This window comes from Rhea pennata, chromosome 23 (genome assembly GCF_028389875.1).
Source record: "Rhea pennata isolate bPtePen1 chromosome 23, bPtePen1.pri, whole genome shotgun sequence".
Taxonomy (NCBI): Eukaryota; Metazoa; Chordata; class Aves; order Rheiformes; family Rheidae; genus Rhea; species Rhea pennata.
Window position 1 is genome coordinate 2,054,220 of NC_084685.1, and position 20,961 is coordinate 2,075,180.

The following is a 20,961-nucleotide window of genomic DNA, read 5'->3' on the forward strand; positions in this document are numbered from 1 at the left end:
GCTGACAAGAACACACTTTGACCTGGACTCCCTTGTTCATTGCCAAAGCAAGCCAAGACCCTGGTAGGCAAGAGAAATGTTTTCAGGTAAGTGTAGTCCATGCACTGGGCCTTGGAGAAAAGCATATCACAGGAATACTGCTTGTAAAGTGCAGTCATTGAGGAATTACAGTTTTCCACCAACATTTTGGGAAAAACAATCACAAAATAATTTCTTCTAAACTCACTTATTATCCAGGAGAAGTAACTAGGCTCTGGGTAGTTCCTATGACACATCTCCAGACCAACTTGCCAACTCTCAGGGTGACATTCACAGATGTCTGGGAGAGAGATGAGTCTAATCTGAATCCTAATTTACTATCTTCACTCTCAATCACCCACAGCATGAGGAAGAAGAAGACACTTGCTATGGGGCTGGTCTGGTCAGAGTTAATCGCAAGTGTCCTGGTTCAGGACATTGTCCAAAGCATATCACGATCATCTAATGAAGATCCCACCACTGGGAATGAGTACCCCATAGTTGCACTGCAAGCAGAGAGCTCCAGACCACGCAGGACAAGATGCCCATGTCCCCCATCTCTCCTGGTTCTTGACTGTAGCCTGTAGCAGATGTAATTGGCCACTGGCCTGCTGTGCGGTAGCAGGATGGGTGGAGGGCAGAATGCGGACTCAGGTTCAGCCTGATGGACTCACCTGATGGCTGACAGGAGGCAGCACTTCCCAATGGCTGGATCAATGGCATGAGAACCTGGGTCTTCCTGGCTGCTTCAATTGTCTACAAAATGGGGGCCAGTGCATTGCTCGACCTCCATGCAGCATCTCTCCCAGTCACAAGGAATGAAAACTTCACATTGTTGCAGTGTGTCTCTGTGCCTGGGTGCCAAGGGCCTGCCAGGTTTTGTGAGGTGATTGCATGTTGGTATGGGACAGTGTTAGCATGTGTTGGTACATGTGTTGAGTGTGCGTGGTCTGCGGGTGAGATCTCAAAGGCATCTTCCCACCCTTGTCCAGGCACTTAGCTGTCACCCCTTGGTGCTGCAGCAGTGCCTGTTTCATGCACTGCCACTGGTTCAGCTCAGCTCTTGGAAGCTATATCAGGCTGAGCGATAACTGAGGCAGGCCAGCAGTACAGGAAAGGGTGTTTGGGGAAGGCAGAAGGGCTGTACTGTGAAGGTTGGAAGCAGTGGGTGCCAAAAGCAAGGGGCATTAATTGACCTGACTGTCCCATAGGCAAACTGCGAGCAGGTGACTGCATCCATCAGGCTCTTCTGTGCAGGGTGGGACCTTTGGCTGTGGGACCAGAGACTAAGGCAGCACTATTTATTTATATAGCTGTTGGAGAGGAGCTGGCGGGTGAGCACGGCCATGGGGTTTGGGCCATGTGTCAGCCGGGGTGGGGAAGGCCTGGCCTTCTGCTGGATGCATTTGCCTTTCGGGATATCTTGGGCTTAATGCTTTGCACACGGCTGAACAACTGAAACGGTAGACGCGCCTACTTTGGGGAGTCCTAGGGGTGTCGTGGATGAGTTTAGCATTCCTCCAGCGCTTTTGGAAAGCCTGCTGTTTTTTTCCTCCCTGTGGGCAGAAGCAGGGAACTGAACGTACTCTCTGAGCTGACCTCTCCTTTGGGGTCAGCAGGTCCACTGGCCCAAACCGCAGGAATGCTGGAGCACAGGCCGTTCAGATGTCTTGCTAGTTAACTTTAGTCTGAGCACTGAACTCATTTAGAACTATCCTCTGACAACTACCTGCCTCCCTCCTCAGCACAAACAGGGAGCCTCTGCAAGGAAAAATATCACCTAGTTCTTTAAAAAATATCTGTAATTTTCCATGAGATGGAGGTATGCTTTTGGCTTTCCTGCCCTGCAATTGCTCTGAGGTCCTTGCACACCATCCTGGGGACTGTAGCCACCAGGGTTCACCCTGCCCCTCCACCAGTGGCTTTCCAAGCTCCGGCTGAGCATGGAGTGGGAGGGAGTGTTACCTACCCGGCGTGACCCTGGAGGGTGAGGTTTGAAGAGACGCAAGCACCCGCCTAAGACTTCCCAGCAAGCATCTGGCACAGCAAAGCTGGGAGCAGGTCCTGCCTCCCATTCCTGCACTGACCCGCTCAGCCGCACCCTGCTCCTCTGTTTGCCTGCGCCGTCTGCTTTGCGCTTTGAGTTATTCCCTGAACACCAGCAGGTTGGCACTGCCTGCACCAGCTCCTCACCTCCATCCTACACGAGTGTCAGGCACCTCCCAGCTGGCAGCTTCAATGGCCTTTCACACTCCCATGGGAAAGAGCTGAGATGGGCTCTTGGCTCACAGCCAAAGTGGGTTGCCTGACCCTAGTTTGGGACATTGGCAGGAAGCATGTTCCTGGACAGGAGCCTAAAATCAGACACAGTGTTTGGAGGGAAGAAATGTCAGTCTTTGTGTCTGTGATGAGCTGTGCTGGATGCCCTCATGTGCTCTCAGAACCAGTTCTGTGTACTGAAGCTCTGACTAGTGTCATGGTACTGGAAGCTGTGGGTGAGAAATTCCCAAACGCTTTCAAGGACCATGTACCTGACTGGACAAGAGAGGAGAGAAGGCTGCAAGGGGAGAATGCAGCCTTGGGGAAAAGTCTGGCAAGGGTTAGACACAAGAGCTGCACAGAGGCACTGGAACATGACTGGGTTGCCCAGCCTCTGGGTGCAGTACCCAGCCCCATTTGTTGAGATTCTGCTTCAGCCTGGAGACAGCCTTGGGGACATTCTCACTTTGCAGACAACTACTGCGCAACCAGCACCCAGCCAGCCCCTGGCTGTGAGCATCAGCTGGAGGGGAAGAGCTTGGTCCGGGGACAGGACCAACGTGTGCAAATGTCTGTTATGGAGCGTAGTTCCCCAGCCACCCAGCACATCCTCCTCAGCACTGCACCCTGGATCCTTCTTGCAAAAAAGCATGACTGGCAGTCCCCTAGATGGGTCTCTCTCCTTGGCACAAATTCTTGTTCAGCAGGGACTGGTTGCTGGAGAGAGCCTAACTCCCAGTAGTGAAGGACTGGGCAGGCTCCTCCTGGCCTTTAGCTGCATGAGGAGAATGTGTTATTGAGCTCCAGAGCCAAAGAGGCACTGCAGAGTGGAGAAAAGATAGTAAGGGGGGGCTGAGTAGCATTAGAGAGAGCAGAGGGAGCTGGACCCTGGTTCTCAAGGCACGAAGGGTCCGCGAAGGTACTGTCAAGGATGCAGCGCTCTTGACAAGTACAGCTTCTCTAACGGCAAATCCGGGCTAGTGCTTCACCCAGGCACTGTGGAGCACACCAAGGCACTGGGAGATGCCCAGCCCTTCAAGATCTGGCCCTGGTGCATCTCCCCAGATCAATCCCATCTTCCCTATTGGCTCACACCAGGCTGTGGCCTGTCCAGCTGCCTGTTTTGTCTCCTCCAGATGAGCTCTCTTCTGCATGCTCTGTCCTGCTGGGCCCTCCCAGCTCTCCCCAGGCATGTGCAGCCAGGATGCTCTAGAGAGACAAGAACCTCAGCACCATCCAGATGGCTCCAGGAACAGGAACAGGCATGAATGTAAGAGCAGTGCACAGACCCAGGAGTGCAGGACCCTAGAAAACATACTGTCCTTCATCATGAGAATGGTGTAGCTCTGTGCTCAGCATTGGCAGGGAGAGTTAGCACAGTGATGCTCTCAACTCCCTCTGTGGGTCAGTGGTGCAGGACCCACCTGGTCACGTGCTGCAATGGGACAGGATTCCCATGGTCACTTTAAGAGCAAGGGTTTGTGCCTTTTGTGGAGGTAATTTCCCTCCTGTGGAGCAGCACTGGCAGCAAAGCCCGGCAAAGTGTCAGCTGGCTGTACTGAGAAATGCTCTGAGTGGGCAGAACATTAACCTGTGCTTTGCACCTCATCTCTGAGCTGTAACCCCGGCGGCTCCTCGCAGCCCCTGTGCTGTGCACCCGGCAAGCGCTAATGAGAAACACATTCCCTGCACTGCTGTGACCTGCAGCGCTGCCTCCTCCACCCCCACCGCTCGCTGGCTCCCTTCCTCATGCACGCAGAGGATGCTTCATTCCTGGCTCATGATAAAGCTGCCTGCCAGGCATGTTCTCTCTTTGAGGGGCAGAAGGGAGACTGCTGGGCTGCGTGGCCTGGCTGAGGTGTGGAATGCCATGAGCAGTTGGCATGGGCTGTGGAGTGTGGCTAGCATGGCCTGCCTTTGCCAGAGACACACAGAAAGGCAGCGTAAACCCAGCACTCTCATCTGTGAATCCCCAGGAAAACTGAGAGTCTTGGTGGCATTTGAGTGGTACAGGGCTAAACGATCTTCGTGGGACAAGACCCTGGGCACTAGACCTGAGTGGTGGATCCCAGTCTGTGCAGAGCAGGGCAAGGCCATAGAAGGATATGGGAAGACCTGGAGCAAGGGATCTTCAAGTGCCTTGGAGGCCTTGAAGCACTTCTGTTCTCCTCCTGACTGTTTTAGATACAGCAAGAATAGTCTCTGGAGCCCAGTGGACAGAAGAACTCTGTTTCAAAAGTGGCACAGCTCTGTTGCCAGAACTATAGGCAGCCTAAGGAAGTCAGAACTCCCTGGCTCTGAAACTGAGTCAACCATAGCTCACGGAACTATGACCTCTGAGCAGGTGCATGTGGGTTTCTACGTGAAGGTGTGTGTGTGTGCGCGCGCGCGCGCGCGTGTGTGTGTGTGTTTGCATGGCAGATATACATGCACACATGTATGCATATGCGTGTGTATGTATATGAATGTGGGCACATGCATCTACGTGCACATGTATGTATGCGTGTATGTGCACATACCAGTGTGTGCACAGGAGATTGTGCATGTGTGTGTGCCAGCAAGTGTGTGCATGCATGCATGTAGATGTGTGCATGCATATGTGTCTGCACAGACGTGTGTGTGACCACGCTCATACAGCCTTGTTCTTTTGCTCTATGAGCTTGCTCCACTCACCTTCCTACAGGTGGAGGTTCTACATAGGAGTGCACATATCCCCAGGAGCCTTCCTGCAGGCATGTGCACTCCTATTCTCTCTTCCTTGGAAATGCAGGTATTTATGTGTGAAAATATGGGCACATATTCAGTCTCTGCTCAGTGACCTTCAAAACCATCCAGCAAATTCAGCTTGGACACTGAGCCCAGCCAGATGGCCCTTCTCAAGCATGTTGGCCGTGCAAACTGGGGTTTTACTCTTGATTCCTGCTCCTGCTCCAAGGCAGGCTCGTGAAACAGCGTATTCAGTATGTGCTCTGGGAAGGCAGCCACGCAGCCTGGCTCTGAGGAGGAGGATATGGGGAAAGCGCCAAGCCGAGGTGGAGAGGGAGGCGGGGGAAGGGAGGATGCAGTACGCTCCGGCAGCCACGGGCAAGCAGCCGAGAGGCTTTGGGATTTCTAATTGAAATGTGAAACACAGAGTTAAGTTTGGGGAATCCAAACAACCCACAAGCTCAAGGAGAGGGGGGCTACTGCTGTGCACCCGGAAGCCCCAGCTGAGATGGGTAAGGAGGCCGTGTGCAGCCGCCCGGGGACGTCAGTGCCGTCTCCAGCTGGAGTGGCCGCTGGAATGTACGCGTGAGGCTGGGGGCGGTGAGAGACATCTCTGACACTGGCAGAGAGGAGCCTGTGGGAGAGTGGCTGGGGCTGCCTGCATCTCCTGCCCTGACTAATGGAACTGGACCTGGCTGCAAGGCCAGGGCTGTGCACTGAAGACTCTCTCATGGAGAGCTCACATCCCTCCAGTCTGTCTCCTTGAGGCTGGGACTCCTCCCCATCACTGTGCTACCGCCAGCCGCTAGCAGGTCAAAGGCACTGGTTGGGACTGGTGGCTTTGACCCAGCACAGCAGCCTCCCAGAGCCTCCCCAGAGTTGGGGCCACTGAGAAGAGACAGGCTTTTATTTTGAGACCCTCAAAACAATGCCATCCCCTGATAGAGGTGCTAGAGTGAGGGCCAGACCCATGAAAACCACCATCTTGGTCTGTGCCATCTCCCTGGCTGCTGACTGTTACCCTAGCTGGTCCAGTCAGTCCTTGGTTGCGGATTTGTATAGCTTCTGGCATGTGCTCCCCATCATGCATAGGGATGATGGTTGCAAGTGGCTTCCTGGTGCCAGGAGCAGGGATGGCTCTGCCTGTGGTTGCTGCCAGCTGGTGAGCAGACCCAGAAGTGCATCGTGCCTGTGTATGTGGCCAGGCCCAGTTACACTGGGTCAAGTAACAGGGATGTGTAAAGACAATTTAGCCCCTTGGCAGGCTTGGAGCCTAGTGAAGAAAGGCATCTCTTGCATCTCCTTCCAAGGAAATATCTAGTAAAGCCCCTGTGCCATTGCCCTAGGGCAGCTGCTATCCTTTCCAAGCAATTGCCTTCCTCTGCTCTGAAATGAGGAGATAGCATGGGGGAAAGGGTCTGGGGATCATATTTGGCAGCCCCAGAAGCTGATGGGTATGAATGTAGCAGTGTGACTGACAGGGCTGGGCATTCTGGAAGAGGAGTTGCCTATAAGAGAAATCAGGTCCAGGTCTCGTAGTGCCCTACAGCCCCAGACAGCAGCACTGCTCAACTTGCACAGGTTGATTTGAACACCTGATCTTACAGACAGACACAGACCCCCACAGAAACCTGTTCTCGACTCCAAGGAGTCAGCAAGACTCGGATCTCCGAGGAGCACCATGAGAACAGCATGGTTCCTGAATCCTGGAAGAGAAGAGAACCAAATCAAAATAAAATAACCTAATGGAAGAGTAGAGTTAAAAGACCTGACAGAGCTGTGACTCTGGAAACATGGGAGACAGCTGGAAAAGATTTAAATAACTCTTTACTGTGTTTCTGCAAGCTGTGGGTGCCAGCAAAAGGTAGTCTTATTTCTGATAATATCTGGTCTGACACACTCAATGTGTTTAACAGTTTTCAGTTCACTCAGGCAGATGAGACTAACTAGGAAGCTATAAAGCAGGAATTCCTGGATGCTGCATTAAAATGCAGTCTCCGAGAGGAATATTTTCAACTCTACATGCAAATAGAAGCAGAAACTATTGAAGAATCTGTGACTGATCTGAGCCGGGAGAATAAATTTTGCAAATTTAGGGGTAATCGAGTCCCCAGCGTGGATGTGATCATACTCGGAACCAGAACGAAATCGGACAGAAAGATATCTGGGAGACCCACATGTGACACTTGGAGAGGCAGTCCAGGGCGAAGTACAATGCTTTGTGCAGGCAAAGGTAGATGGAGCCTGGATGCTCTGACTGGACTGAAAACCCAAGAAAAGGGAAAATCCACTGATGAAAAAGGTGAGAGAAACCTAAAAACAAGCAAGAGGAGCTGAAGAGATTGTGCATGCTGCACATGCACAATCACCCAGGATGCAGTGAGAGGGGCAAGAAATGCCTGGGCAAGCTCTGAGGGACTTCTCATAGATGGCTCAATTTCCCATGCCACTGCAATGGTCCAGTGTCATCCTGAAAGCAAACAGGCCTTTGCCTACCTCCCCACTGGAGACTGGGCCACAGGAGCCAGTGCTGGCCCTGATGGGGAAACTGCTACAGGCAAAGATGTCTTGGTGCCTGGGCAACAGGGAAACATGTAAATCTACAAAAAAAAGCCAAGTACATGCAAAACAGGACTAGCTGCAGCATTCACAGGGAGAGACACTTTGAGGGAAGTGGCTGATGCCAACTATTTCCTTCAGATCAACAGGGTTCTGTCAGGGCACTGATAAAAACAGAGCTTACTGACATGGGACACAATCCCTAGTAGTGACCTGAGAGGTGCAAAGGGCTCCTCAGAGGAGGAGCTCAGTGCTACACGGGAAAAACAAAACGCAAATGTTCCTAAATGCTTCCCATTGTGATTGGCACAGTTAAGCAGCATGCCCCAGCTGAAGACCTGCTACCTTGTGCACCGTGGATGCTAAGAGCACACTGATGCAGTCACACAGAAAACGAAGCTCTGGCAATGGTTTCATGTCCTCCTCTGTGGGACACCAGCATTATCTGGAGCTGATTGCATCCCACCAGGAGCCAAAACAGTCCTCATTGGAGCTAGAGGACTCTGCCCAGGGAATCAGGGGCTATAACAAGTAAATGGGCACTGTTTAGGTAATGCTGTGGACAGAGGAGCTGATGCAATCTTTTGTTATAGAAAAAGGGGAATGTTGTGCCGGCCTGGACAGATTTTATTGTCTTTGCGTTTGGCAGTGCTAACTATGCCAGGAGGTGAGATTAGAAGGTTCATGAACTTGTTATATGACATCCACTGTTTTCTATCGAGCAAAGATATTTTTAATCATATGGAATTAGTACCAGGAATTAGCATTGAAAACTATTATTAAGCATTACTATTATTAAAGAGTAGCTACAGCGTGTTCTCTAAGTGCCATTCTGCAGCAAAATTTAACAGCAAAAGCGTACATCAAAGGCTGGTCAGAAATTTTCCACTCAAATTGTATTGCATCAAAAAATGTATTTATCAGCTACATGAGACTGTTTATGAAATTTCTGCTTGATTTTTCATCAAAGTCCCAGCAATTCAAAATGCAAAGATTTTCATTTTCAACCGAAAATTTTTGTTACTGAAATTTCTCCAAATAAAGGCAGGAGTATTTAGTTACACTTTTGTCCTTTTGGTTTGACATGAACATGAGGAAAGGATTAACCCTGCTGCTGATGGTCTGCCTGCACCCCCTCCTCAAGACTAAGGCTTCAGGATAAGTCCTTATCAGATGCTGGAGAACTGAGCCCTGAGATGCAGAGTGGACCTGGTAGTGCCGTCAGCATGAGGTGTTCCCTGTCTCCATCCTTCCTCTTTCCAGGGGATGATGATGGCAGTCTTGCCTCTCTGGCAGTGCCCACTGCAGCTCCAGGAAACAGTTCAGGTGACTTACAAATGGGTGACATAGCTCTTTGCTAGAAAACTCTCTAAGTAGTGCTGAAGAAAAACATTGTCTGGAATGGTTTTCCATCAGAAAACATGGTTTTATTGAAATCAAAGCTTTCCCTGAGAACTTATTGATTTTGATGCCATTTTCTACAGGAAAAAGTCTAGCAGAATCACTTTGACTTTCTTGTTTCAGCAGTGTCAAAATGTTTATTCTGATCATGTCAAAACACCAAACTCATTTCAGGAAAGTAAAAATATTTCATTTTAACTTTATCATTTCATTCGCTTAACTTCAAGTTTATGTTCCGTGAAAGTATTTTTTAATATGCACTGCTTGAAATCTTTTTGCACGGGAATATACAAATGCTCTGAGAAGAGATGACTTAGTATTGCCACACACAACTTTTCAAAGGCCTGAATTAGTATTCAGGCGAATTTTCATTTCATAGGACATGCTTAAAGTGTGTCTTTTCCTTTTAATGCAGAACAGATTTTTTTCTTTTTTTTCAGACTGCTGGAATTTTCTCAGAACAGAAGTTCCTCCTGGCGCTCTACAAAAATCCCATGGGAAATCCTGTTAGTCGATTCCCACTGGGACTGTGGTCTGCCAAGCCACCTTGGAGCCAGCCCATGGTGAGGGTGGTGGGCTGCTGTGTGGGATGAGCAACCAGGAGGCTGTGGAGAAGCAAGGTCATGTTCATCTCCCTAGCTGTGGCTTCCTCTCATCTCACATGATCTCAGTGAAGTTCACACTGAACCTCACACAGGTACAGTTTGTTGTGACCCTGAAAGTTGGATTTCTCCTTGGCAGTGAAACAAACTGGTAACAAATGTAGTCTTTGGATCCTGCTGGTGTTTTTGCGTGGACTCATCGCTGTGAAAAACAGCGCTGGGCAAATACCTCCATCTGCCTGCCACTGGGGCACTCTCCAGTCCAGTCCCTCCTTAGTTCTCACACTGGCCCACAGGAGCTCCCTTGTTCCTTCCAGAGACAGCTCTGCTCTGGGCCCTGGCTTGCTGGGACACTTCCAGCAGTGACAGTGAAGGGGCAGTGGTTTTGAAACAGCCCTAAAGTGTAAATCTGTCATCAGTGCTGCTGAGGAATCTCCAGCATGGTGGGCCCAGGAGGCTGGAGGACCTTGCTGATGGGTAGCATGGTGGTGGTGACTGGCCTGGGCTGGCTGTGCCCTGTAACAATTAAAAATCAGAACTGAAATGCAAATGAAGCTGCTGTAAAGAGCAGCAGGCAGCAGGGAAGGTGAGAAGAGTGGGTCTGCCTCTGCAGGCACATGCTGCAGGAGTCAGTCAGAAGGAGGAGAGATCCAGGTCTTGCTGCCCTGGTGGGATAGGAAGTCACACCAGCTCCAGCCATGGACATCCAGGCCTTGGCTTTGTCCAGAGGCGTAGAGGAGATGGCAGTCCAGGAGCTTAGGCTGGCTGGGCTGCCTCGCGTGGCTACCAGGCTCCAGCTGGTGAGAAGCTGCTTGGATCAGGAGCTCTCCTCCTCCAGTGTCACATAACTGGCCCGTCTTCCTTTGTCCCTCCTCTCTGTGGATCTGGCCCCACCACAGCTCTGCCCAAACACTGTTGCTGGGATGCCATCTTCATCAGGAGGATTTTCCAGAGGAGCAGATGCTATGGGGCTCTGCATGGTACATGCTGGAGACCTTCCTGCTATGGTCCCTGTGGAGACGATTTAGCCCAATTTTGCAGGCGAGTTGAAGTAGCTGAGACACAGAATGAGGCCCTAGGCAGGAAAGCATTCACCTACTTACTACTATCACAGATGTGATGCTTACTAGGGGGGCAGTGCTGGGACAGGGCAGGCACAGCCTCCCTTTCTGCCACCTTCACTTTGAAGAAGTGGCTCACACACATATGGCCATGGCAAGATGTGATGGAGCTGGCCCTCCTCACCCCTGTCCCCACCACATTTCTGCTTTCTCCTGCCACCCTGGAGATGGCAGACATCTTGCTGAAGCTGGACAGATCCAAAGAAAACATCTCCTCCCTCCCTTCCCTGAAGTATGATGTTTGCATGATAAATCAAGGTGTTGAGTGGCATCATCATCAAGAGAAAACTGGCTCTTCCATGCCTGTTTCAGAGCCAAGTAGAATCACAGGAGCATGTTTCCTGGCTGGCAGGCTGGGAACAGGGGAGGTGAGGACCACACCCCAACGGAAAGTGTTTTCCCAGATGCTGCTGGAAGCCAGCAGGTAAATGACAAATTTGGCAGGCAAAGGGGGACCCTGGCTCTGGGAACGCATGGCTCACTTAGCACCCAGCCAGCCCAAAAACTGTAACAGCCCTCATCCCACCAAGTCATCTTCACACTGCTCTGAGAAGCTGGAAGAGGGTCCTGGATGCATTGTGTTGTGTTGTATTGTGTTGCATTTGGCAGAGGCTGCACCAAATGCTAACCCTATGCCAGGGCTGTGAGTACTGGAGAAGGGCCAGGCCATGTGAGGTTATTACCTCCTATGATTAGGACACAGGCTGGTATCTGGAGTCACACACCTGTGTGATCCTGGGCCAGTCACTTGTGCACAATTTTGAAAGATGCTGGCTGTGATGGCACAGCCTATCCTGAGCTTATCAGACCTGTTGTAATCACTAGTGGATCTGGATAAAAGTCATAGAAGGAGCTGGTATCTGGGAACCTGATACCTATGGAGGGTCCAGACCCCTCCAGCCCTGACCAGTGAGAATTGTTCCCTTTCCTGGCACTGCACAGAAGGAGCCCGGCCAATGGGTCTGCAAAAATCTGGCCAGAGGGGGTCCCTCAAAACCCTCTGCTGTAGTGCACACCTTGGCCATGTGGCAATCCCTGAAATCCAAGTGCTTGCCCTACAGAGCTTGTCTACCTCCCTAGGCAGAGTGATGCAGTGTTGTGGGCACCAGCAGGCCCTGGAAAGGCAATGGAACCAACTTACGTGAAAATCGGACAGGGTCAGGCAGGCCTTTGAGCTGTCCTCCTACAGTCTGCTCTCCCTGCTAAAACTTTCAGGGTCAGGCAGCTGGGTCAGTAGCAGACCCCAGCGGGAAGTCAGACAGGATATGGAAGAGAGGTGAGACAACTTTCTGTCCCCACAGCTCTTCTCCCAAAGCTATGTCTTCCCCAAATGGCAATGAATGAGTAGCAAGGCCTGTTGTTTAACTGGGATGGTGTCAGTGTGCAGCTGGCTTAATAGAGATGCTCTTGCCTCATGTCAGGCAGTTAAGTGATAATTAATCAGGTGCTGAGGAAGGTGATGCTGGAAGTCAGCTCTGTGCTGCTCCTGCAGGGTAGAGGGTTGAACATGTACCTCCATATGCCCCAGACTTACGGGTTAGAGCTGCCTCTGATTGGGCTATGTTGTGCCCAGAAACACACTGATCTGCACTCTCAGGTGCTGGAAGAGGAAGCAGAGGCCTTTAACATTTGCCCAGGCTGCACTTCCACACTTCAACATTTGTCCAGGCTGCACTGCTTTCTGCCCCACATAGGCAATGCTCTAAGTGTGGTGCTGGATGGTGTCTTTGCCTTGGGGCCAGTGGAGGCTACGTGGATGCTGCTGGTCCTAGAGGGCAGTGCACCTGCCAGGAATGGGCCCTTAGGCAGTCCAGGTATTTGGGAACTTTGATTGTTTTTAGTTGTAAGAAGAAGTTATGAAGCTAGACAACAATTGCCCATCATCTTCATCACAGCTGCGAGCAACCATGCATGGTTTGTCACTGCTTGATCACAAGAGTATGCACTGCTTTACAAGTGGGGAAACCAAGGCACCAGGTGAGTGAGAATAGCATGTTTCTGCAATATTAGGTATTGATAAGATCAACATTTGACCTGACAGTATGGACATGGAAGTCTAAATGCTGTTGCCCAAGGGGCTAGGCAGCTGGAACATGACATAGTGCACCAGGTAGTTGCAGGAGAGATGGACTCATGCTGCAGAACAGGCAGCAAAATGCTGACAGAGCTGTATGAGAAATTGAGCAGTCATCATGCAGGAGGAAACTGGGGGAGGCAGCTAGGTTGGCTAATACAACTAGGACCAGGAGAAGGATGGCTGGCAAGGCACCCATGAGAGCAGTGGGAAAGAGCAGTGCCCCCCTGCAGTCGTGCAAGGGGCAGCAGCACCAGGACATTCAGACTGGGATCCTCCTATCCTTTTTGGCATGACAGAGCTGGGTCTGGCCCTGAATACTTGGAAATGGCTGGAAAGAGGCCAGAGGGAGCACTAGGAGGTCTGGAAAAACAGGGCTCTAGTAGAGGATGAGAGATGTAGGTGTGTTTTGACTAATAAAGTCAATGCTGAGGGAAGAAACACTACCAGCTTCCAAGTGGGCAAAAGGCTTCTGAAAGAGGGAGGAATGATCCTTCCTCCAGGCCCTAAGAGTAGGTGAAAGAAATTGTGGGTATATACTGTACCAAGGGAGATTTAGGATAGATACTAGAGAAATGCTCGGGTGAGGATGGAGAGGAGATTTGGAGGCTGACTCTCTATCCTGGAGGTCTGTAAGGAGAGGGGGGGGGGACCGCTCGCCTACCGGGAGCGGGTCTAGTCACAGGTTCATCATCTCTGGTTTTGGGGCTCCTGTCCATATAAACATTGGAGTGTGGGAGTGGTGAACTCAGAGGGGCAGGAGCTGGGGTGGGCAGCCTGGCCACAGCCTGGCAGCGTTGGCAATACGGCCCACAGCCGCTTTCTGCCACCTTCGCTCACAGTATGACCAGACACATGCCCTTATGTGATTGAACAGAGGTCTCCTTTCTCATGGAGGATGTGTGTCCACACAGGACAGACATGTGATGTAGCTGGCTACCCTCTGTCACACATGGGGACACATGTGCAAGCCAGATCAGGATGGAGGCTGCCTCTGTGTTGGCCACATAACAAAGATGTGTGGTCACTCCAGGGGAAGGGCTGGGGGATCTGCCCCCTTTGGCAGTGCCCTGGGCTAACAGTGACCTGGCTAGGTGGGGTTTTTGGCTGAAAAGTGGGAGCTGCTCTTGTTGACATAGAGTAGGACCGGCTCTCGGTGCTGCACATACAACTTACTGACTCACCTGCTTCTATTCTGACTTCTCATGAGCAAGAGACCTGCCACAAACTCCAGGGCCAGATCCATCCTAAGGCTGTGTTGCCCTAAAGGGGCAATAGGCTGGCATTGCACACCTCGTGTGGTTGCGTATGGGCTGGGGAAGGTACATTTGGTTCCAGTCAAGCAGAGCCCAAGTGAACCAGCTGAATCAGTAAACATGGGTTTTGGTCAGCGGGTACCAATCTGCACTGCAGGCAGTTGGGGAATGTAGTACCTTTTTAGCCTCCAACTGAAATGTGCTAGCAAATGCCTCCAGTGATGGCTGGGGGCATCTCTAGACACCACTGCTTGTGGGCTGTGTGAAGCAGAGCACTTGTCAAGGCTGTGCAGTATACTGTATTGTATTGTATTATTAGGGCTATCAGGATGAACACTTCAAGGCAGGAATCATCAGCTTTCCAGTTGCTTGGGTAACCTTAGCCCATTCCCTTGGATAATGAATGGGACTGCAGGAAAAATACAGCATGTTACTGTGGCACTGAAGAGAGTGTTAAAATACAGGCACAACCGGTGGTGGCAAAGGTGACAAAAAAACCCAATATCTCCCTTTGTGATATCTGGCTTTTTCACCTATGAGCACAGCGCTTCGTTAATTCTCTCCCATGTCCTCCTGAAAGAGGAAAAGTCAAAGGAAACACTGAGAACCATCACCCTCCCCCAAGTTAGCTGAGTTGTAACCTACAGCCTCTGGGGTAAGCTGTAGCAGCAGGCAAGGGCAGAGATTGTTGGTGAAATGTCTGGCCTGGTCCACGTCTTCGGGAGGAGTCCCTCAGCACAGAGATGTGATGGCCCTCATGGGGAAGCTCTTACCCAGCCTTTCTCCTTTCTCATCTCTTCACCCACTGCTTTGGTAACTCCCACAAGCTCTCAGCAGCAACTTTCAGTGTGGCCCAGCCTTAAAGAGCTGGAGTTCAGCTGTTGCTTGGTGCAAAGCTGAATGTCCCAGAGACAGTGATGGATGGGGAACGTGAATATTTGGCCATCTGAACCTCCTCAGAAGCCACACAGTGCAGGGCGTGCTCCCACGTGAACCAGCTGCTGTCTCGTCTTACAGCATGTGAGCCCAGTTACAGCCTTGGGACTGACCTGGTCCTCATGGTCCTCACTGCAATTGCATGGCCATGTGATGTGAACATGTGGCAGAAGCTGGGGCCAGCTGATGCACAGGGATGTGGGCACTGGGATCCTCCTTGCTTCTCTGTACAGTGGTGCACAGAACTGTGTTGCCATCTGCACAGGCTGAGGAAAATCCTTGACTGAGCCTCTCCAGGGCTGGTGAAGCACAGTGAGTGGGGGAGGGTACCACCAAGACTGGAATGGGGGAGCAGGGGTGAGTCTGTTGTAGAGATAGTCACAGCAGGGAGTGTGGAGTGGGTCTGCTGTGCGGACAAGACTGGGGGGCATGGACCTGCTGTGAACAGCCATGCCCCCGGGAGGTGCAAAGGCCTCAGGTCCTCAGTGGGTGCACAAGGAGGCATGTACTGGCCGTGGGGTGGTGGTGCTCAGAGGAGCAGGGGTGCATCTCCAGTGAGTACGAGGCAGGAGGAAAAGCAGTTGATGTGCACCGCTGTCCGGATGCCTTTGGGGAACACCAGCTCGCCCACAAAGCCCTCCTGCCGCTCTGGGCCCAGCCCTGCACAGGGGCAGCTGCAGCCCCACTGCCTTGTTGGAGCTGGGAGCAGGCACCCGCCTGGTTTTCACGCTCCAGCCGTTCCCGTCACCTGCGTGTGTCCTCCCCATCGCGCCAGCAGCATCAGCCGTAACACCCTCGGCCTGGTTCGTGCTCTCTGATTTCACTTCAGCAGCATATCACTGCAGTGAGATCATCAGGGAGTCACCGGCCCAATTACCCTAAGGAGCGTATCCTGCTGCCATGCCAGGGGGAGCGGTGGCCCAGCCCAAGCTGCTCCTTGCTGTAGGACAAGCGCAGGAAAAGTGGGCCAGGGCCAGCACCAGAGCCTGCTTCCTGGAGCAGGGACAGCAGGTTCCCAGGGACGGCTATTACCCCATGTCCGGCCCTGCTGGGAGGCACTAGCAGAGACTGGAGCCGTCCCAGGCCAGCCTCCTCCATCGGGAGACCCAGTTGAGGGTCAGCAGCGTGGGGGGTGAGACGGGCTCTGAGCGGAGCAGGGTTGGGCTCATCCTGCCCTTCTCCTTGTCGGGATGATGGCAGGAGCCGGCGCTACCCCGGAGCCCACATGGAGGTGCTGCCTGTGTGCAGGCCCCAGTGCCGGGGGCTCCCGGGACGGGGGTGTGGGTGGTGCGTGCTGTGGCCTGTGCATGCCTGGATCCGCTCGGCCCGGAGCTTGGCCCAACACCAGGGCAGCGCTCAGCCTGAGGCGGGCTGCCCGCCGCTCCCTCCGCGTCCTCACCCCAACCCCGTGCGCGCAGTGCCGCCGTGGCCCCGCGCAGCCCCACGCTGGCTGCAGGCCTGACGCCTCGGGGGCAGCCGAGAAGCGGCCCCCGGGGGAGGCTGCCCCGCACCCACTGCCAGCCCCGGGGCCCGGGTGGGCCAAGGGGGCGGGGCTCCGCGGGGAGGGCGGGGCTTCTGCGGAGAGGCGGGGCTTCCGTGTAGGAGGCGGGGCTTTCAGAGCAGCCTGTGTGCGACCGGGGGCGGGGCTCTGATGAAGGAGGCGTGGCCATCGGATCGGGGCGGGGCCTGCGCATGCGGCCGCGGCGCGCGGGTCTCCCTGTCCCCGCCGGCGGGGGCGTGGCAGCGGTGGGCGAGGGGGCGTGGCCCGTAGTAAAAGGGCGGGGCTGGCCGCGGCGGCCGCGTTGCCCGGGGTGACGCACGGATACGGCCGGCACTCCTGACGTCACCGGCGGGGAGGGGAGAGAAAGGGGCGACGCCCCCCGCCCCCCGCTCGGCTGCCGGAGCGTCCCGCCGGCGGCGCGCCAATAGGCGGGATGAGGGGGCGTGGCCACGGGCCGCCTCCCGCCAATGAGGCAGCGGCGCCGCGGGCGGCCGGGGGCAACAATGGGGGGGTGGGGGGGGGGGACCGCCCGGGGCACACGTGGGGCCGGGCGGGCGGGCGTGGGGGCCGCGGCGCCGCCGCCGGGGGCCGCGGGGCCCGGGGGCGCGTCCCGCGCCGGGATGCTGCGCGGCCCGCGGGCGCGCCGCTCGCCCGCCGCCTTCCGCGCTTCCCATTGCCCTGCACGGTGCTGCGCGGGGCACTCCCCTCCCCCGCCCTCCTCCCGCCCCTCCCGGAGCCCTCCCCCTGTGTCGCGGCGGCGCTCGCATTCGCGGCGGGCACGGCGGAGCGAGCAAGCGGCGGCCGCCCCAGCATGCGGCCCGCCCGCGCCCTGGCGGCAGCGCGGCGGCGGCGGCGGCGGGCAGGTGCGCCGTCGGTGCGCGGCCGCTGAAGCCGAGCGGGGCGGGGAGCGGGGGGTGGCGGGGCGCCCGCGAGGGGCGGAGAGCCGCCCGCCCGCCCGCCGCCGCCGCCGCCGCCGCCGCCCTCCCCAGCGCTGTCAGGTGCGTGCCGCCCGCCAGCATGGCTCCGCCGCTCCGCCGCCGCCGGACTTAGCGCCGGGTCACCCGCGGGTGCTGCCTGGCCCGGCGGCCCCGGAGCCCGCTGCCCGCCGTGCCAAAGGCTCTCTCCCTTCTCCCCGCCCAGGTGACCGGCCGCCGCTCTCCGGAGTCGCCTCCAGCGTGCGCCGGCTCCCGGCCGAGGATGCCGCCTGCCGCCGGCCGCCGCCGCTCATCTGTTGCTGCCTGACCGCGCTGCCCCGGCGCCCGGTGCAGCCTCCGCCGATGGATGCGGCAGCCCCCGCTCCCTGCCCGCCCGGAGCCACCCCGCTTTCTATTGTGCCGGGTATTATTCCGGAGCTCCGTGGCTGGTAAACCCCCATCTTGCCCAGGGCTGGAAGCTCCTGATGAATATGCGGCATCCCCCCCGGCTCGTCTCTCCCGTTAGCCTCCCGTTTCCCACCGCGGCGCCGGGCAGCGCTGCCTCCTAGAGCTCCGGACTTTGGGCTGCTTTGCGCTCTCCCCCGCCGCCTTTTGCACCTCGAGGATCCGGGCGCACGGACCGGCGTCCCCCCTCCCCGCCCCCCTTCCCTCCTCTTCCCCTTCATCTCCCCCCCTCCCCCGCCTGCCTTGGAGCCCTTCTTCACACTCCTCTCCCTATCTCTTCCTTTTTTTTTTTTTTTTTTTTTTTTTTTGGTGGAATTCGACAGTAACTCCGGGGCGGGGGGGGGGGGGGGGTGGACCATGGAAGAAAAGCTCCAGGCGCATCAGGTAGAGATTGACCCGGATTTTGAACCCCAGAGCCGGCCCCGGTCGTGCACCTGGCCTCTCCCCCACCCCGACTTCGCGGCGGAGGAGGAGGATGGGGGCGCGGCGGGCGGCCCCCCGGCGCTGGCGGCCGGCAGCGCGGAGGGCGCCGAGAACGCGGCGGCCCCGACGGAGCGCAGAGCCGCCGCGGCGCTGCCGCCGCCCGGCGCGGATGTTGGACAGCTCCGCAAGGCCAAGACCTCCCGCCGGAACGCCTGGGGCAACCTCTCCTACGCCGACCTCATCACCAAAGCCATCGAGAGCTCCCCGGAGAAGCGGCTCACCCTCTCGCAGATCTATGACTGGATGGTCCGATACGTCCCCTACTTTAAGGATAAAGGAGACAGCAACAGCTCCGCTGGCTGGAAGGTACCTGCCCCCCTGCCCTGATCCCATCGCGCAACTTTCCCCCTCTCCTGGAGGCGCTCCGCCGCATGCTGCCCGACTGTAGCCCTTCGCTGGGGCATTTTGGGAGTGGTGGGCGAGCTGCGACCTGCTGCTTTCGTCGTGGCTGAGGGAAAGTGAGCCGGTCAAGTTTCGGGGGGAGGCACAGTGTTGCGTTGTGCGGGCGAGCGGGGAGGGTGAGCTTGGTGCCGGTTCACCCACTTGCCCTGCCGTTGGGGCTGCGCTCTGGCTTAGTGACGTGCCAGTCCACAGAGCCCTGTGCCAACATTCTCCCGGGGTCAGGGGGATCACATCGCGCCTCCTGCTTTGCTAGTAGGGCTGGTGGGCTGCACAGTGGGGACTGTGTGGAGAGGGTAGCTGTGGCTGCATCTCCTTCTGGCGTGTGAGCACCAGAGCACTGTGAATGACAATCCTGCTGCCCCAGCTCCGCCTGTCCGTGTATGCAGGAAGACCTACCAGCAGCACAGTGTAGGCACTCTGAGCTGTCCCAGGCACTGGGGCTCAGTAGTCCCAGTGGCGTGCCTGGGGAACACAGCTGGAGGAAGGGTTTTCCCCAAACAGGTGGCTCCTGGCTGGCTTTAGCATAGTTCTGCTCTGCGTCTCTCTGTCCTGACTTTGGAGGCTCTGGGACTCCCTGCCCCAGCATTCCCCCAAGCCATGCCCCTCTTCCCTGGGGCACGCATGTAGCCTTCTTGGTTCCACATTCAGTTTTCCTAGCTCTGCTCCAGGTTGGTGCTGTTGGTTTGTTAGATATCCCTGACAGCAGCAATAATTCCCCCTCTTTCTTGGCTTGTCCTGGGGCTGTGTTACACAAACCCCCCTGGAGATGGGAGAGAGCAACGAGGCCACCCGGAGTTGAGCCGGGCTTGGGCCGTGCTGGCTGCAATGATCCTTTACCCCTCCAACCGGCACTTGCTCGGCTCCCAGCAGTGACACTAGGAAGGGGGAGACACACCTTGTGTCCAGATGGTGTCAGTAAAAAGGAGACTGTTTCTTTTAAGCCCTCCCCTAAGCGCTGTCACCTCCAGTGTGATTAGCGTGTGTAACGAGGCTTGTGGCCTCTGATACTGGCCTGCTGTGCTGGATGGGCTGAACTCTGTCCTACCATGGTGATTCCTGATCTCCATCACAGTGGGTCCAACCTGGCCTGCTCAAGGTCCTGGTCTGGTAGTACGTGAGGCTGCTATGTCCTCCCATTATGTTCCCAGTGCTCTTGGGGGAAGAAGGGATACCGGTTTCTCAGTCCATCTGCCTGTGGCACCTGTGGCTGGGGTTGTAAGAGCTAGTATTGCAGGTGGTTGTATGGAGGTCGGACATCTGCAGAAAGATAAGTGTTGTGCTGGGTGGGCAGGAAGGGAGCTGGTGGTCCTGGAGTCCCTGTGTAGTGATTTCCTCACTCTGGAGAGCGGAGAGTGTCAGGACCTGTGGAGAAGGCAGGATAAGGCAGTTATTGTGAGGGTTGGTCAGACCTTCACCTCTGGAGAGACCTATATGGCCTTGGGCATGTGCTGGTGGAGAAGGCTCATGCTTTTGATAATTGCTGGCAGAGCATACTGATGGAATTAGCGGAGGTGAGGGTATACTGAGTGGGCTCTGGAGGCACAGGCACGCAGCGGAGATGTTTGTCAAGGCTCTGCACTGGTGGCCAGGAGCACTGGGGTGTTTTTGGGTGAAGAGCGAAGGGATTCCCTGGCAATCCCGTGCCCAGCTCTCTGCCATACAGTGTCACTGGGGTGTGTGGAGTGCTTGGGGATCCCGCATGCCGGGCATCCCCAGAGGGCAGCCTAGGGGAACAAGGGCAAGGGGATAGTGCTGTGAGCAGCAGCAAGTTTGGCCGCTGAGGTCTAGCTGGGAAGAAGCAGAGATGGGTGAGTTATCCTTCTCATGGTATGCTGTTGCTGACCTGGCATATGGGAGGTGGAAACTGCCTTTGAGCTTTGTCAGTCTCTGCTCTTCTTGCAGGTGTTAAGACCACTGGCCCAGGGCAGCACAGGCTGGCAGCTGGGTTGGGAGCCTGGCACAAACGTGACATCCTTGTCACATGTGAGTGCCAGGGTTTGAGCATCTGGTGGTTTGCAGGGTGGAGGAGTGGCTGGTGTCTTCTGGGGGTATGAAGGCCATAGTGGGGACACTTGGCAAAGCGTGTGTATATATCTTTACGTGCAAGGTGGCACCGGCTTCCCATTATTCATACACCAGCAGAAGCAGTGACTTTTGGTTTCTGGGCAAGCGCAGACTTTGAAGCTAGCTCTTCCTTCCTGGATCAGTCCTGAGAAGAGGTGACCCTCAAGGGCCTCCCTTCTGGAAAGCAAGAACAGCCATAG

At 55.3% G+C, this 20,961-nt stretch overlaps 1 protein-coding gene across 1 annotated transcript in view; it reads left to right on the forward strand.

Annotated features, from left to right (window-relative positions):
- Window positions 1–18,169: 18,169 nt before the first annotated feature.
- The window catches only part of FOXO6 (forkhead box O6), a 52,150-nt gene continuing 49,358 nt past the window's right edge, over window positions 18,170–20,961 (forward strand). The window contains exon 1 of the mRNA XM_062594258.1: window positions 18,170–18,601. Coding sequence (XP_062450242.1) covers window positions 18,170–18,601 — 432 coding nt within the window. The remainder of the gene's footprint in view (window positions 18,602–20,961) is intronic.